The sequence below is a fragment of the Ascaphus truei genome, chromosome 12 (genome assembly GCF_040206685.1).
Source record: "Ascaphus truei isolate aAscTru1 chromosome 12, aAscTru1.hap1, whole genome shotgun sequence".
NCBI classification, from domain to species: domain Eukaryota; kingdom Metazoa; phylum Chordata; class Amphibia; order Anura; family Ascaphidae; genus Ascaphus; species Ascaphus truei.
The window spans coordinates 16,369,899-16,388,173 of record NC_134494.1 but is presented as its reverse complement, the minus strand read 5'-3'; the positions used below and the strand labels follow the sequence as shown (position 1 = coordinate 16,388,173).

Below are 18,275 nucleotides of genomic sequence, written 5' to 3'. Positions count from 1 at the left end.
TCACCATTATCGCCCAGCACATAGCACTTCCACTGCAGCAAGGGATTCTGGGAAATGACATGCAAATGAGCACACAGTGCTACCTTTTGTCTCAAGCTCATATTACACGAGCAACCCTTAAGCCACTGCATGCTGCTTTAAACACAGCTTTTAAGCATAGGCTGGGGCTGTATCCGGTCACATACCCCCTATGGGGGTCTGTAATGCTGCCATATACCCAGTTTACCCTTTTAGGCCGTGATTATAATGCGAGACGCCAAATCAAAGTAATGTTGCCAATTGAGCGCGCCACAGACGCGTCCGAGCGCGCACATTTGAAATAGATCGCAGAAATTGGTATTTCCTGGGTGACGGCCGCGTCACATGAGCGGTTCAGCCATTGAGGGCGAACCACTCACGTGACGTCAGGGCCACGCCTACCTGTCGCCACGTCATAAAGTCATGCGAGCATGCCCTGTAAACGCGGGCGTAAGCCAGGTCCATAGTAGGCGCACGCAACGTCACGCACGCTTGTACTTGAGGAGATCCGTGTCCTGCAGGGTTGCGTGGCGAGGGCGTGCCCTCATTGGCTGAACCGCACCCGTGACCCGTCTGTCGCGCTGTAAAAACAAATGTATTTGTCTCGTGAAGTTTCTGCAGCGCTGTCTCTCACTTGCATGCGTGCGCACACTATAGCCGTGCACATTGACTTTATGTATTTTGCTTGCGCCGTCGCCCCTACTATGGCTGCAGCCTTAGAGGTATTAGACTATCTATCTATCATGCCTAGCTGTTAACCCAATATACTATATACTGTCATATGACGAGCGCATTTCATAGTTATTAGAGGTAGCTACAGTGTATACTTTCATATAACCTGCAACATGTGCTATTTACCTGGTGCAGAATATAGCTGCAACCTTTTATTAGTGTCTGGACACAAATCTAATCACCCCCCCCCCCCATCTATCATCATAGAGGTCACCGTGGCCAGTGTCGGAGCCTCCGGGGAAAATGTCTACACCACTACATCCGTGGCTAGCGCCGCCTCCCTCTCCGATCACGTCCTGGTAAGTGTAGAAAAGATTGCGAGCTCTTCGAGGGCAGAACTTCGTTGCTTTTAGGTCCAGAGTGTCCCGGTGCATTGTTTAACCCTTTTGCTGCTAGGGCATACATTTAACATGTCGCTGTTATTAGGTCGCTTTACCCCAATGTAGGACTGACCCTTTAACCCAGGGGTGCGCAAAGTTTTGTCTGCTCTCGCCCCCCCCCCCCATCCCTACCTTTTCTCTGACATCATGGTGTCATCTGATGTCACGTTGCCATGGCAACATGTGGCCTATTTGACCCTGCCGCGTTGTGATGGCGCATCACCAGAAGCAGCCGGAGACCTCTGTAAACGGTGACCCCCCCCCCAACTCCAAAGTTTGCGCACCCCTGCATTAACCCATTAAACACTTACAGTAGGTCTTACCTGGGACTGACCCTTAAACCATGTCACTGTCATTCGGTAACTTTGGTCCTGCCTTGGACTCACCCTTTCACATTGTCACGGTCATTAGGTCCCTTTAACCCATTAAACACATCACTGTTATTCGGTCACTTCACACCTACATGGGATTGACCCTTTAACCCATTAAACTCGCCACTGGCGGGTCACTTTGCTCCTAAGTGGGACTGAGCCCTATACCCGTTATATGTACGCATCGTGCAGGCGCCCCCCCCCCCCCCCCCCGGCCTCACATTTCTCTGAGCTCACAGATAACCGGCCGCATCTCTTCCCCTCTCCAGTCGGACAGAGCGTCCCTCCAAATGGAAGACAGCCTGGGTACAGAGAAAGCCACGCTGATTGTCGTGCACACAGACGGGAGCATCATGGAAGCCCAGGATCTGAAGGTGCCAACAGGCCCCATGACTCCAGGTATAAAGCCGAGCGCGGAGGTGCGAGGCTGGCGCTGCACGTTGGAAGCTCAGTGGTGGTGTCGGGGCTGGGGAAATGGGGGAACCTTGTTCCAATCCCAGTATCCGCCCTCCTTGTGACAATGAGCAAGTCTCTCTTCCTCCAGGTCTCAGGCATCGTGTACAGCGCTGTGGACACTGACAGAGGTGCAGAAAAACACTAGTTATATGATGGCCAGTCACTATTAGGGTTGCCAGGTGGCTTCTCCAAAAATACTGGGCACAATAGTGAAAGACGCGCACACGCACCCACACACACTTCTCCGCTCCATGCTGTTTCCTCCTCTCCTTGGCCCCACCCCCAGGCTCCTGACACTTCCTCCTGATTAGCTGATGCTGGGTAATGCAGCCAATCAGGATAGAGTAAGCTACCTAGCCCCTTAGCAACAGCCCCGATCTCTCCCTATTCAGGTAAATCCCGCGGCCCCCCAAGGCGGACAGGTCATTATGTCCAGAGAAGTGATACCGGACACATACATGTCCAGAGGGGTAATACACATACATGTCCAGAGAGGTAATACACATACATGTCCAGAGAGGTAATACACAGGTAATACACATACATGTCCAGAGAGGTAATACACAGGTAATACACATGCATGTCCAGAGGGGTAATACACATACATATCCAGAGAGGTAATACACAGGTAATACACATACATGTCCAGAGAGGTAATACACAGGTAATACACATGCATGTCCAGAGGGGTAATACACATACATATCCAGAGAGGTAATACACAAGTAATACACATACATGTCCAGAGAGGTAATACAGGCATACCCCAGTTTAAGGACACTCACTTTAAGTACACTCGCGAGTAAGGACATATCGCCCAATAGGCAGACAGCAGCTCACGCATGCGCCTGTCAGCACGTCCTGAACAGCAATACCGGCTCCCTACCTGTACCAAAGCTGTGCGCAAGCGAGGAGACTATAGAGCCTGTTACAGATGTGTTATTTATATCAGTTATGCACGTATATGACAATTGCCGTACAGTACAGTACATGCTTCGATAAGTGGGGAAAGGGTAGTGCTTCACTTTAAGTACATTTTCGCTTTACATACATGCTCCGGTCCCATTGTGTACGTTAATGCGGGGAATGCCTGTAGACAGGTAATACATGTCCAGAGAGGTAATACTGTGGACAGGTAATACACATACATGTCCAGTATGACCTCTAATATTTTTATTGGACAGTGTCCAAATACAGGGCAGTCCGGTTCAATACTGGACACCTGGCAACCCTAGAATCTCTGTGCTTCCTGATAATTGGCCATATCTTTGTATATACACCATATAGTAAATGAAAAAATACCACCTGTGAGCAGTTTCATATGTCTCAGCCAGGTGTGCCACCCTGTCTTTCCCTATTATCTCTTCGCAAACCGTGCTTTCACTGCAGCCGGGGATTCTGGGTAATGACATGCTATGACAGTGTGTGCCTCTAGGAGGTTAACATGGAGCTCTCGTCATGGTAACCTCAGAAGCTAGAGATTCCGAAAATCCTGTTTCTGAACGCTATCTTTTTTTATAGCATAAAAACACAGCAGGGCAAGAAACGAACATTATAAGAATTAAACTCATACAGGCTCCTGTGGGGTTCATGTATGTATGTATGTATGTATGTATGTATGTATGTATGTATGTGTATATTGATTTATAAAGTGCCCATAGTGTGCTCAGCGCTTTATGAAAGCAACAATGCAGTGCAGGGAATTATAATACAATAAGCACAGCAAGGTCAGGAAAGGAAATCCCTGCCCCGGAGAGCTTACAATCTATGTGGCATGTTGGGAGAATGACCGAGGCAGCAGGTGAGAGAGTAAGTGCAGTAGATGGCAGCGCTTGGCCACCATGATTGGTAGGAGCGACTGTGCGGGTGGTAACACAGGTTGGTGTACACAGCCCAGCCCTTGTATACAACTGGTATCGGCTGACTTTCGCACACGCAAAAATCTAACTTCAATAGAGCAGGGGGGCGCAAACTGCGCCCCGCTGCCGGCAGTTCCCCTCTCTCCGCGCCCCCACCCCGCTTACCTCGGCGTCTGCTCCTGCGTCGTGACGTACATGACCTCGCAGTGTCATTTGACCCCGCGTTGCCATGGCGACGCGTCTAAGAAGCCGCCGGAGCCAAGGTAAGTAAGGTTTACTGCGGCCTTCGCCGCTCTCCCGGCATGTAATTTAAGTGCCTTCGGGAATGGCGCCGGGCCTCTGTAAACCCCGCGCCCCGCAGTCAGTCTCGGGGCGCCCCCCCCCCCCAGTTTGCGCACCGCTGCAATAGAGAACAAGTCTCCTGTGTCACTCAAAAACTATGTGACAAAAGTCAGACATTTTAAAGTCTTTTTAGTGATGCAATTTGACTTTTGTCACTGAGTTTCCGAGTGCCACAGGACACTGGTCTCTGCTGAAGCCTACGGAGCGATTTCTGCGGGGATTCTCGCTTTCCTGCAAGAGCGCCGACCACCATTTTTAAAACGAGCGGCGTGCGCTCCCGCCATCTTTGGATCCTTTGAAACATCGAACTTTCCCCCCCCCCCCCCCCCCCCTCCCGACTAGGATCAGACGAATCGTCCACCCCACTGTCCCCCGGTCCGGAGAAAGACGGGACTAAATACAACTGGGACCAGTCGGTGTACGACAACGAGCTGCCGGTGCGATGTCGGAATATCAGCGGCTTGCTGTACAAGAACCGCCTGGGATCAGGTACTGTACACTGTTAAAGATTTCTCCTCCGTCCTGTACAACAGAGGTGCGCAAACGTTTGGAGCTGCGCCCCCCTGCCTGCTCCCCCCCCCCCCCCAGTTCTCGCAACCCCCTTATCTTTTTTGCCGGTGACAAATGACTCCACGGGTTCATGTGACGTGACGTGACATGTCCCCGCAACGTCATTTGACTTCTCACCAAGCCTCTGAATCTTGGAAAGTTGAGTTGGAGGCCTCGCGCGCGCGGTCCCCCCGGCATTTAACTTAAATGCCTCGGGGAAGAGGGCGGGGCCTCTGCAACTGCCGCGCCCAGAAAAATCTCGCACCCCCCTGGTGGGGTGCCCCCCAGTTTGCGCACCCCTGCTGTACAATACAGGTTCTGTTTTCGCCTCTCATTATTTCTATGTTATTCCTACAAAATGGCTGCTTAACCGCTCTCACTTCGGGATTGGGCCTCAAAGAGTCTTATCAGAGGAGCTCAGAATAAGACGGCTTCTCTGGTAAATCTCGTCGAAGTCTGCATGGGAAAACATGTCTGTTCTGACTGGTGGAAATGTCCAGCTCCAGCATGTATGTATGGAGAGGGAGTGGCACTGAGAGTGTGAAGCGGGGGAACCTGGTTCAATTCCCGGTGTCGGCTCCTTGTGACCTTGGGCAAGTCACTTTATCTCCCTGTGCCTCAGGCACCAAAAACATAGATTGTAAGCTCCACGGGGCAGGGACCTGTGCCTGCAAAATGTCTCCGTAAAGCGCTGCGTAAAACTAACAGCGCTATACAAGACCATGTTGTTGCTATTATTATTATTATTATTATTATTATTATTATTAATATATGTGTAACAGTGTTTCCCCCTCCTTGTGGGAGATTCTGCCATTACAGCATGTGTGGTGCATGCTATCTGTTAGTAAGCAGGAGGGTTGAGTCGTCCGCCGATGTTTGTGGGGACACAGGACAGGCTTCTGGGGTACATACCCAGCATAGATCTCTAGTGGTACAGCGCCTCCATTTGCCGCAGGCTCCAGATGTATGGAGGCGACCTCCTACAGTAGAAACAATCCTCTCCTTCCCCCTGTAAGATCACACACCAGGCAGGAGGTATAAGAACTGGAGCGGTTTATTGGGTCAGCACTCAGTCGCGGCAGTGGCCTGCCCAATACCGTTTCTGGCTCTGCTACCCAGCTGTAGGATGGTCCCTGGACCTGCACTGCGGGTCAAGGGCCCCCACAGCAGTCCTAGCTCTTCCCTGCCCCTCTAGCAGAGGCAGGGGAAAAGTGCACACCCACTCTCCCCCAAGGGGAAGAGGAACAGAGAAGGCCCAATGTTCAGGCAACCTGTGTGTCACCTGCCTCTCAAGTGGGCAGAGGCACTGGCTCAATTTGAGCGGCAATCCCCTTAAGTACAGCCAGGAGGAGGGCACCAGGTCTGACCCACGATTGGATATACTCAGGCCTAGTTCCACCTCCTCCCCTGTCACTCAAGGGTACTGCTGGGAGTGGGGAAAACCCATGATTAGTACTGGCAGACCTCTCTCACCAGGGCTTACTGCCAGGGAGGGCAGACTGGTAGCCAAGAACCAGTCCAAATGTGTATATCTTTATTTATATAATGCTGATAGAGTACTTGGTGCTTTACAAAGATAATACAATAAGCGCAGCAAAGTCAGACAATAGGAAAGAAACTGCCCCGGAGAGCTTACAATCTAAGTGGTATGTTGGGAGAGTTACAGAGACAGCAGGTGAGGGAATAAGTGCATTAGATGGCAGCGCTTGGCCACAGTGGGTGGTACGAGTGACTGTGGGTGTGGGACAGTAGCCATGAGTCCTGGCTTTTGAGATGCTTCTTTTGAGAGGTGGGTTTTAAGGTTGGTCGGTGTGCTTGAGGTGCTTTGCTGTGTGCTTGAGGTCTGTCTGTTGATCTTTGCCCCTGCGTGTTTACCGGCAGGCGGGCGTGGGCGCTGCATGAAGCATGGAGAGGGCTGGTACACCCCCACTGAGTTTGAAGCCATGGCGGGCCGAGCGAGTAGCAAAGACTGGAAGAGGAGCATTCGCTATGCAGGGAGACCCCTGCAGTGCCTCATACAGGTCAGTTTCAGATCAGCGGCCGTGCGTACAGTGCCACCTTGTCACGGACAGTCTGCCATGGCCCAATAAGTCTCTGGCTTCGGCCACAGGGGGACCCGGTGACACAGAATTGACGTAGGTCGCTATGACACGGACAGCATGCGGAGGCCAGATACGGCCCATCAAGTCTAACCCTCCTGCCTTGTGGTAACAGTGACGCATACAGAAGGGATCTAGGTCCCATGGAGTCTGTCCCCTCCCTAAACACACGGAGACACAGTGACGCACGGGGACGTGTGGCCCATGGAGTCTGTCCCTCCTGTAACATGGTGACACACCCACACAGACACAAGGGAGCTATGGCCCTTGGCGTCTGTCCAAACCACTGCTGGATGACACAGACAGAAGGGAACGATGTTCTATGAAGACTGTCCCTCCCGCCGCAGGGTGACTCAGACAGAAGGGGCGTCTGTCCCTCCCGCCGCAGGGTGACTCAGACAGAAGGGACGTCTGTCCCTCCCGCCGCAGGGTGACGCAGACAGAAGGGACGTCTGTCCCTCCCGCCGCAGGGTGACTCAGACAGAAGGGACGTCTGTCCCTCCCGCCGCAGGGTGACACAGACAGAAGGGACGTCTGTCCCTCTCGCCGCAGGGTGACTCAGACAGAAGGGACGTCTGTCCCTCTCGCCGCAGGGTGACACAGACAGAAGGGGCGTCTGTCCCTCTCGCCGCAGGGTGACTCAGACAGAAGGGACGTCTGTCCCTCTCGCCGCAGGGTGACACAGACAGAAGGGGCGTCTGTCCCTCCCGCCGCAGGGTGACGCAGACAGAAGGGACGTCTGTCCCTCCCGCCGCAGGGTGACTCAGACAGAAGGGACGTCTGTCCCTCTCGCCGCAGGGTGACACAGACAGAAGGGGCGTCTGTCCCTCCCGCCGCAGGGTGACGCAGACAGAAGGGACGTCTGTCCCTCTCGCCGCAGGGTGACTCAGACAGAAGGGACGTCTGTCCCTCCCGCCGCAGGGTGACACAGACAGAAGGGGCGTCTGTCCCTCTCGCCGCAGGGTGACTCAGACAGAAGGGACGTCTGTCCCTCTCGCCGCAGGGTGACACAGACAGAAGGGGCGTCTGTCCCTCCCGCCGCAGGGTGACGCAGACAGAAGGGACGTCTGTCCCTCCCGCCGCAGGGTGACACAGACAGAAGGGACGTCTGTCCCTCCCGCCGCAGGGTGACACAGACAGAAGGGGCGTCTGTCCCTCCCGCCGCAGGGTGACACAGACAGAAGGGACGTCTGTCCCTCCCGCCGCAGGGTGACACAGACAGAAGGGACGTCTGTCCCTCCCGCCGCAGGGTGACGCAGACACTAGGGACGTCTGTTCCTCCCGCCGCAGGGTGACGCAGACAGAAGGGACGTCCGTCCCTCCCGCCGCAGGGTGACGCAGACAGAAGGGACGTCCGTCCCTCCCGCCGCAGGGTGACATAGCGCGTGAGGCTCCTATCTCTTAGTCTGCATAGCTTCTAGGGTTTAGAAAGAAGCCCAGATCCTGTAGGACTCTTAAGTAGGGTGACCAGATGTCCCGGTTTAGCCAGGACAGTCCCATTTTTTTGTTTTGTCCCTGTGTCCCAAAAGTTTAGTAAATGTCCCGTTTCTTTTTAATCGCGGTCCGCGCATGAGCGATTGGCAGGGTGGGAATCGTTTGTCCCGGGAAAAATATGGTCATCCTGACTGTAAGGCAGGGGCGCGCAAAGTTTTAAACTTGCGGCCTCCTGCCTGCTAACCTCCCGGCTCGCGCCCCCCCCCCCTCCCCCTCCTCCTCGGCTCCAGCATCAAATGACATCGCGGGGTCATGTGACGTCACTTTGCCATGGCAACGTGACCCCACGGCGTCATTTAACGACGGTTACCATGGCGACACATCGCCGAAGATAAGGTAGGAGAAGCTGCAGAGGTCTCGTGCAGTCCCCCCAGCATTTAATTGCCTCGGGGGAGAGCACGGGACCTCTATAGCAGCCGCGCCCCCCCTGGAAATTCGACCCGCCCCACTCCCCCCCCACTTTGCGCACCCCTGCTCTAAGGGATACAAAGTTTGACTCCACTAGGACTGTACACTTAGGTTATAAAGCAGTGCACCTCTAAGACTTTACAGAAAGGGAACCGAAGCTCAATACCCCTAGGAAAATGAAGCATGCTGGACACCTGTATGACTGCGCTGAAGGGTGTAGTATGAATTACCTCTAGGACTATCGCTCCAGTCGGGGATGGGGGACTTTGCATCTTCAAACGTACTAGTCCTAGTGGCTGACCGTGGCGTTGTGTTTGCAGGACGGCCTCCTGACCCCTCACGCTGCGTCCTGTACCTGCGCTGCCTGCTGCGACGACCACAGCCTGGTAAGAGGCGCCGTTGTCACATGGCTTAGTGACTCGTCACAGACGGGGTGAGAACAGGGGTCCGACACAGGACAATAGTGACGTGGGTAACGGGTTAGTCCCACGTAGGATCAATGTGGCCTAATGAATATGACCTCTCTTAAGGGGTCATATCTGGGTGATGTATTCCCTTTTTTAACCCAAATCTGACACTTTTTTTAATAAAAGCTTTTAAATAATGTATTGCAGTCTATAAACACGGTGCGCTGAGACTTGGGACGGGTTTGATTTCCGCTGGCTGCTCCCTTTTGCCTGGTGTTGTGTATGTGTGTGTGTGTGTTCTGTGTGTGTGTGTGTGTTCTGTGTGTGTGTGTGTGTTCTGTGTGTGTGTGTGTGTTCTGTGTGTGTGTGTGTGAGTGTTTAACAAGAGTTTGTACCGGCAAAGCCTCCCTCTCTCCCTCCTCCCTCCTCCCCCCTATCTTTATTGGCTCTCTGTGGAATAAGGGTCAAGAAAACGCTGACATTCAGGAGCCCCGAAGAACTGAAAGTCGTAGTTAAATTCCAGAGAAACCAAAGCAGCCAGATCCTTTCTTTTATCATGGTTAGATTAGTCAAAGGACACCTATAAGACTGTTACATTCTTTACAACAGGTTGGTTGTTTGTTTTGTTTTGATGGCTACATAGGATTGCACCCTTTTTTTACCGCAGGATCTCTCTCTTTCGGTTCCCCCGCAGAGCGGTCCCGTGCGTCTCTTTATCCCCTACAAACGGCGCAAGAAGGAGGGCGAGTTGTCGGCTGTTCCGGCGCAGAAGGACCACACAAAGAACATCACCCTGCTGCCCGCCACGGCTGCCACTACCTGTAAGAACCTGGGGAATGGAGGGACGAGGGCGGGGACCAGGGTGACCGAACTATGGTGACCGAACGATAGTGACGTGTTTAATGGGTTAATGGCTCAGTTCCACGTCGGAACAAAGTGACCTAATGACTGTGCCGTGTTTAATGGGTTAAAGGGTCAATCCCACGTCTGATCAAAGTGACCTAATGACAGTGACACGTCTAATGGGTTAAAGGGTCAGTCCAACGTATGACCAAAGTGGCTGAATAAGCGGTTAATCTGTGTGTGATAACACTGCTGAACACATGATGACACCACTCTGCGTGATATTGCACAGCTGTGCGGGTTATCTTGGTTCTGCGGTGCGGTTCAGGCCCGGATTTACAGAAGGGGTTAGGTGCGCCGTGTAATCTGAGAAACCGTTATCTCGTGACAGTCACAGTGTCGTCTTCCGGGCAAATCACAGCCACAGACTCGCTGGCCTTTGAGCGAGAGGCCACTGCAGAGGCATCGGCCATCTTGTCCGAGAGCCCGTCACAGGGGGACGTCTACACGGGGGCAGCGGGTGAGTGCGAACACAGGACAATCTTATCCATCCCTCAATTTCTCTTATGCACTCTCTCTCTCGCTCCTTTTCTCTCTCTCTCTCGCTCCTTTTCTCTCTCTCGCTCCTTTTCTCTCTCTCGCTCCTTTTCTCTCGCTCTCTCGCTCCTTTTCTCTCGCTCCTTTTCTCTCGCTCCTTTTCTCTCGCTCCTTTTATCTCGCTCCTTTTCTCTCTCTCGCTCCTTTTCTCTCTCTCGCTCCTTTTCTCTCGCTCCTTTTCTCTCTCTCGCTCCTTTTCTCTCGCTCCTTTTCTCTCTCTCGCTCCTTTTCTCTCTCTCGCTCCTTTTCTCGCTCTTTTCTCTCTCTCGCTCCTTTTCTCTCTCTCGCTCCTTTTCTCTCTCTCGCTCCTTTTCTCTCTCTCGCTCCTTTTCTCTCTCTCGCTCCTTTTCTCTCTCTCGCTCCTTTTCTCTCTCTCGCTCCTTTTCTCTCTCTCGCTCCTTTTCTCTCTCTCGCTCCTTTTCTCTCTCGCTCCTTTTCTCTCTCTCGCTCCTTTTCTCTCTCTCGCTCCTTTTCTCTCTCTCGCTCCTTTTCTCTCTCTCGCTCCTTTTCTCTCTCTCGCTCCTTTTCTCTCTCGCTCCTTTTCTCTCTCTCGCTCCTTTTCTCTCTCTCGCTCCTTTTCTCTCTCGCTCCTTTTCTCTCTCGCTCCTTTTCTCTCTCTCGCTCCTTTTCTCTCTCTCGCTCCTTTTCTCTCTCTCGCTCCTTTTCTCTCTCTCGCTCCTTTTCTCTCTCTCGCTCCTTTTCTCTCTCTCGCTCCTTTTCTCTCTCTCTCGCTCCTTTTCTCTCTCTCTCGCTCCTTTTCTCTCTCGCTCCTTTTCTCTCTCGCTCCTTTTCTCTCTCGCTCCTTTTCTCTCTCGCTCCTTTTCTCTCTCGCTCCTTTTCTCTCTCGCTCCTTTTCTCTCTCGCTCCTTTTCTCTCTCGCTCCTTTTCTCTCTCTCTCTCGCTCCTTTTCTCTCTCTCTCTCGCTCCTTTTCTCTCTCTCGCTCCTTTTCTCTCTCTCGCTCCTTTTCTCTCTCTCGCTCCTTTTCTCTCGCTCCTTTTCTCTCTCGCTCCTTTTCTCTCTCGCTCCTTTTCTCTCTCGCTCCTTTTCTCTCTCGCTCCTTTTCTCTCTCTCTCTCGCTCCTTTTCTCTCTTGCTCCTTTTCTCTCTTGCTCCTTTTCTCTCTCGCTCCTTTTCTCTCTCTCGCTCCTTTTCTCTCTCTCGCTCCTTTTCTCTCTCTCGCTCCTTTTCTCTCTCTCGCTCCTTTTCTCTCTCGCTCCTTTTCTCTCTCGCTCCTTTTCTCTCTCGCTCCTTTTCTCTCTCGCTCCTTTTCTCTCTCGCTCCTTTTCTCTCTCGCTCCTTTTCTCTCTCTCTCTCGCTCCTTTTCTCTCTCTCTCTCGCTCCTTTTCTCTCTCTCGCTCCTTTTCTCTCTCTCGCTCCTTTTCTCTCGCTCCTTTTCTCTCTCGCTCCTTTTCTCTCTCTCTCTCGCTCCTTTTCTCTCTCTCTCTCGCTCCTTTTCTCTCTTGCTCCTTTTCTCTCTCGCTCCTTTTCTCTCTCGCTCCTTTTCTCTCTCTCGCTCCTTTTCTCTCTCTCGCTCCTTTTCTCTCTCTCGCTCCTTTTCTCTCTCTCGCTCCTTTTCTCTCTCTCGCTCCTTTTCTCTCTCTCGCTCCTTTTCTCTCTCTCGCTCCTTTTCTCTCTCTCGCTCCTTTTCTCTCTCTCGCTCCTTTTCTCTCTCTCGCTTCTTTTCTCTCTCTCGCTCCTTTTCTCTCTCTCGCTCCTTTTCTCTCTCTCTCTCGCTCCTTTTCTCTCTCTCTCGCTCCTTTTCTCTCTCTCTCGCTCCTTTTCTCTCTCTCTCGCTCCTTTTCTCTCTCTCTCGCTCCTTTTCTCTCTCGCTCCTTTTCTCTCTCTCTCTCTCGCTCCTTTTCTCTCTCTCGCTCCTTTTCTCTCTCGCTCCTTTTCTCTCTCTCGCTCCTTTTCTCTCTCGCTCCTTTTCTCTCTCTCTCTCCTTTTCTCTCTCTCTCTCGCTCCTTTTCTCTCTCTCTCTCTCGCTCCTTTTCTCTCTCTCTCTCGCTCCTTTTCTCTCTCTCTCTCTCGCTCCTTTTCTCTCTCTCTCTCTCGCTCCTTTTCTCTCTCTCTCTCGCTCCTTTTCTCTCTCTCTCTCGCTCCTTTTCTCTCTCTCTCTCGCTCCTTTTCTCTCTCTCTCTCGCTCCTTTTCTCTCTCTCTCTCGCTCCTTTTCTCTCTCTCTCTCGCTCCTTTTCTCTCTCTCTCTCGCTCCTTTTCTCTCTCTCTCTCGCTCCTTTTCTCTCTCTCTCTCGCTCCTTTTCTCTCTCTCTCTCGCTCCTTTTCTCTCTCTCTCTCGCTCCTTTTCTCTCTCTCTCTCGCTCCTTTTCTCTCTCTCTCTCGCTCCTTTTCTCTCTCTCTCTCGCTCCTTTTCTCTCTCTCTCTCGCTCCTTTTCTCTCTCTCTCTCGCTCCTTTTCTCTCTCTCTCTCGCTCCTTTTCTCTCTCTCTCTCGCTCCTTTTCTCTCTCTCTCTCGCTCCTTTTCTCTCTCTCTCTCTCTCTCGCTCCTTTTCTCTCTCTCTCTCTCTCTCGCTCCTTTTCTCTCTCTCTCTCTCTCTCTCGCTCCTTTTCTCTCTCTCTCTCTCTCTCGCTCCTTTTCTCTCTCTCTCTCGCTCCTTTTCTCTCTCTCTCTCGCTCCTTTTCTCTCTCTCTCTCGCTCCTTTTCTCTCTCTCTCTCGCTCCTTTTCTCTCTCTCTCTCGCTCCTTTTCTCTCTCTCTCTCGCTCCTTTTTTCTCTCTCTCTCGCTCCTTTTCTCTCTCTCTCTCGCTCCTTTTCTCTCTCTCTCGCGCTCCTTTTCTCTCTCTCTCTCGCTCCTTTTCTCTCTCTCTCTCGCTCCTTTTCTCTCTCTCTCTCGCTCCTTTTCTCTCTCTCTCTCTCGCTCCTTTTCTCTCTCTCTCTCTCGCTCCTTTTCTCTCTCTCTCTCGCTCCTTTTCTCTCTCGCTCCTTTTCTCTCTCTCTCTCGCTCCTTTTCTCTCTCTCTCTCGCTCCTTTTCTCTCTCTCTCTCTCTCGCTCCTTTTCTCTCTCTCTCTCTCTCTCTCTCTCTCTCTCTCTCTCTCTCGCTCCTTTTCTCTCTCTCTCTCTCTCTCTCTCGCTCCTTTTCTCTCTCTCTCTCTCGCTCCTTTTCTCTCTCTCTCTCTCGCTCCTTTTCTCTCTCTCTCTCTCTCTCTCTCTCGCTCCTTTTCTCTCTCTCTCTCTCTCTCTCTCGCTCCTTTTCTCTCTCTCTCTCTCTCTCTCTCTCTCTCGCTCCTTTTCTCTCTCTCTCTCTCTCTCTCGCTCCTTTTCTCTCTCTCTCTCTCTCTCTCTCTCGCTCCTTTTCTCTCTCTCTCTCTCTCTCTCTCTCTCTCGCTCCTTTTCTCTCTCTCTCTCTCTCTCTCTCTCTCTCTCTCTCGCTCCTTTTCTCTCCCTCTCTCTCTCTCTCTCTCGCTCCTTTTCTCTCTCTCTCTCTCTCTCTCGCTCCTTTTCTCTCTCTCTCTCTCTCTCTCTCTCTCTCTCTCTCTCTCTCGCTCCTTTTCTCTCTCTCTCTCTCTCTCTCTCTCTCTCGCTCCTTTTCTCTCGCTCCTTTTTCTCTCTCTCTCTCTCTCTCTCGCTCCTTTTCTCTCGCTCCTTTTTCTCTCTCTCTCTCTCTCTCACTCCTTTTCTCTCGCTCCTTTTTCTCTCTCCCACTCCTCAAGAGATCATTTGTAAGATGAAGTGGGAACGGCGATGCATTTGCTTAAATGGGCTAAATGTGAATGGATATTCCAGGCAAAAGGTGACACGTGTGCTCATTTGCATGTCATTTCCCAGAATCCCTTGCTGCAGTGGTAGCACTGTATGCTAGGTGATAATGGTGAAAGGCAGGGTTGCTGACCTGTCTAAGACATGTGAATGTGCTCACAAGTGATATTCCTTAGTGGCTATATGCCAACGGTGGAGGTTTTTTGTTGCCTTTTTCACCCACCATAACTTAAAATGTGTGTACTCACACACTCACACACTGGATTTATGTAACTGCCTCAGGTCCCCACTGGGGAGACCTATAATACAGGACACATCCTCCTCAAACAAGAAGGAGCCGGCACTCCAGAGGCCTTCATACAAAATAAGGAATTTTAATCCACACAGATGGACGTTTCGGTCGCACACACTGACCTTTGTCACCATGTCTTTGATCTGTGTGGATTAAAATTCCTTTTTTTTTTTGTCTGAAGACCCCTGGAGCGCCGGCTCCTTCTTGTTTTAGAATAATCGTAAGGTTATATAAGTGTGTGTGTATATGGACATATTTGCAAGACTGTTATTATTCTTAATGTACAACTCTGACTGTGTCTACCAGACATTCTTGACTGTGACATTTCACCTATGGTCTGCTGTATCCATCATTGTTAGTGGGGGATATAGCCACTTTATAACCGCATACACATGCTAGCCATTCCATGAGGAGCTGTGTATCTTACCCTAGTGTGGATAGGATATAATCCAAACATTGCACTTTAAATAATGATACCACTATCACATCCATCTCCTCTCATTGTGGTGTGCAGTACTACATAACCGTGTTTGGTTATGGCTCTTTCATTTGCTACTCAGTGGTGTATTGCTGGTTATCAGCCTTGCTATCCATTTGTATATAGACTCACATTTGAGTATCCTTACCCCTGTTTACAATTTGTGTGTTTCTATATGCCAATTGTTTCATTGTTATTCAATTTGGCCTGAGCACCTTTTGTCCCTTGCGGATACGTACAGGGAGCCTATGCTATGTCTGAAGCATTTTTCTGCACTGTTTTTTTATACCTTATGTGATACTCAATAAGCTTTTGGTTAATTTTGGTAAACCTGAGTGCTTCTTTAGGGACTCTTGCTCTGTTGTTTATACATTATTCTTTTGCACTGATGCACCGCTGGCAAGTAGTACTTTACTGTGATTAGCCGGCTTTATTAGGTTAACTTGATTGTGATTTGGAGTGTATGCGGTATCAAACTTTTCATATATATATATAATATATATATATATATAGTCAGGTATGGAGATTAGCACTCACGGTTTTGTTGCAGGAGGCAGATGCTTGTCCCATAGAGAGTATGTAGACATATGGAGACCAGGGGATCCTGATAGCCAAAAAGAGACAGCACACTGCAGGTATGGTATAAAAAAGTGTATTCAGTAACACAAGGCCGCCAACGTTTCGGTCCTCCCAACTGCACTGCCCTGAGGAAGGTCCCGTTGGGAGGACCGAAACGTTGCCGGCCTTGTGTTACTGAATACACTTTTTTATATCATACCTGCAGTGTGCTGTCTCTTTTTGGCTATCAGGATCCCCTGGTCTCCATATGTCTATATATATATATATATATATGTGTATATATATATGTGTGTATATATGTATATATATATATATGTATATGTGTATATATATATATAAAGAAAAAACACAGGGACTGCGCTTGATAATATGGTGAGCAACACCAATTATAATCCAAGAATTATATGAAATATGAAAACATATATATCAATAAAAAAATGTTTTAAATTAAAAATAATAAAATGTTACCAAATTGGAAATTTGTAATGATAGAATTGATGCCTAACTATACCACATATGTGAACTAATAAATATACTTGAAATTACTATTGACTCTAACTATGTATTAAGTATAACTGAATGCTTGGGAGTGAAATTATACATATACAGTATATCCAAATGGAACTCTACTTAACCATGGGTGTAACTCTATTCTAAACCAATCAACACAAATAAAGGTATAGTGTATCAAATGAACGTCCTATGATATCCTAATAAAGGAGGAATAAATAATGATACTTAAGAGTCCATGGATAAAAGATCAAAAAATCTTGCACACAGGATACAGGATACTGGCTGGCGTCTTTGTGGGCTCAACGACCTCCCCTTAACCTGTATAAAAAAAACAAAGGATCGGGCGCTTTTTTTGTTTTGTTTTTATATATATATATATAAAAACAAAAAAAAAAGGCGCCCGATCCTTTGTTTTTATATATATATATATATATATATATATATATATATATATATATATATATATATATATATATATATATATATATATATATATATATATATATACACAAAATGAATCTATTAAAAGAATACGCAAAGAATATAATTCAAAAAAACAGATTGAGATCAAGCTGAAACTATATAAAGAAACATCAAAGAATCAAAATGCTAAAATGTGCTGACAAATGCTCAAATGAGTCTAACCAACGGGCTCCACCTAACCCCGGCTGAAGTGTTAAATCGCACAAGAAAGTGAAACACGGAACTATAAATATATACGTAGAAAAAACAGGATATTCAGCGCTCGTGCTGTGTGATGGTGTGGATGATCCCTTTGCAGCATGTACATAAAGCGTCTCCCCAGAAACTCTCAAATCTAGGTGAACCCCCCTTAGAAAGGGGGGAGGGCACCCTGAAATACAAGATAATAAAAATGCACAAATGCGCACCAGGGATTAGTGGAAGGTAATTTATTAAAAATACACAAAAACTGAGGGGATCCAACCCCACCTCAGAGCAGCTGTGCAGCTGGACGGCTAAGTACTACCAAGGAGAACACCTGATGGTGACTAAACCCTAAGCTGCACAGTATACAAATACAGTAAAATTTATATAAAAACACATGAAAGAAAAAAACAAACATGAAAACAACCTATCAACAGATTTGTATAGAAACCGCCATAAGGTTGGGCACTGGCAAGGGGAAACGGACACTCACACTGAGACAGTCAGCAGACTCGCGGTGTCTGCACAGGATCCGGATCTCGGCACCGCGGAGATGGATAAAACCGCTGCTGTCTCCTGCAGGCTCCGTCTCAGCTTACCAGCATACGCGCGCAGGATGACCTGTCGTGACCTCTACGCGTTTCGTACCAAGTACTTCGTCAGGAGGTCACGTACAGCGTCATCCGCGCGTATATATATATATATATATATATATATATATATATATATACAAAGGATCGGGTGCTTTTTTTGTTTTGTTTTTATATATATAAAAACAACAAAAAAAGGCGCCCGATCCTTTGTTTTTTTTTTTTGTTTTTTTTATATATATAAAAAATAGATATATATATATATACAAAATGAATCTATTAAAAGAATACGCAAAGAATATAATTCAAAAAAACAGATTGAGATCAAGCTGAAACTATATAAAGAAACATCAAAAAATCAAAATGCTAAAATGTGCTGACATATGCTCAAATGAGTCTAACCAACGGGCTCCACCTAACCCCGGCTGAAGTGTTAAATCGCACAAGAAAGTGAAACACGGAACTATAAATATAGACGTATTCATGTATAAACCAGATTGCACGCTCGCTAAGCTCGCACCTTAAACCCCTTCCCTGCCAGGGGGTCCGAGTCTGACAGACGTGCCGGTATCAGGGCTATATTTATACCCAGCGTGGCACCCATCCCCGCCGCCGTGTGATCTAGAGGTGGAAAGTGACATCACCAGCACGAGCCTGGCACCCGCAGGAGAGACGCAGGCGGCGGGCTCGTTATCGCTCCGCTTTTCACTCGCTTGTTTGTACTCTCTATTTTTAACTATTTCTCACATTCTCACTCTCTTTCCCCCCCCCCCCCACCTGTTTTCTCTCATGATTTTTACTCTTTCTCCCCATCTTCTTTTTTTTTTTTTTTCTGCGTTTCTCTCATTTTGCTTCTGTCTCTCTCTCTGCCTCTCTCTCTGCCTCCA

The 18,275-nt window shown here is 49.3% G+C and overlaps 1 protein-coding gene across 2 annotated transcripts in view; it reads left to right on the top strand.

The window, feature by feature from the left end:
* DEAF1 (DEAF1 transcription factor) overlaps positions 1–18,275 on the top strand; it is a 46,647-nt gene that overhangs the window by 935 nt on the left and 27,437 nt on the right. The window contains exons 2-8 of one of the 2 annotated variants that reach the window (XM_075566814.1): positions 958–1,049; positions 1,771–1,900; positions 4,501–4,647; positions 6,589–6,728; positions 9,029–9,094; positions 9,810–9,936; positions 10,350–10,478. In XM_075566814.1, coding sequence (XP_075422929.1) covers positions 958–1,049; positions 1,771–1,900; positions 4,501–4,647; positions 6,589–6,728; positions 9,029–9,094; positions 9,810–9,936; positions 10,350–10,478 — 831 coding nt within the window. Of the gene's footprint in view, positions 1–957; positions 1,050–1,770; positions 1,901–4,500; positions 4,648–6,588; positions 6,729–9,028; positions 9,095–9,782; positions 9,937–10,349; positions 10,479–18,275 lie in introns of both variants that reach the window. The other variant, XM_075566813.1, reaches the window with a different exon arrangement.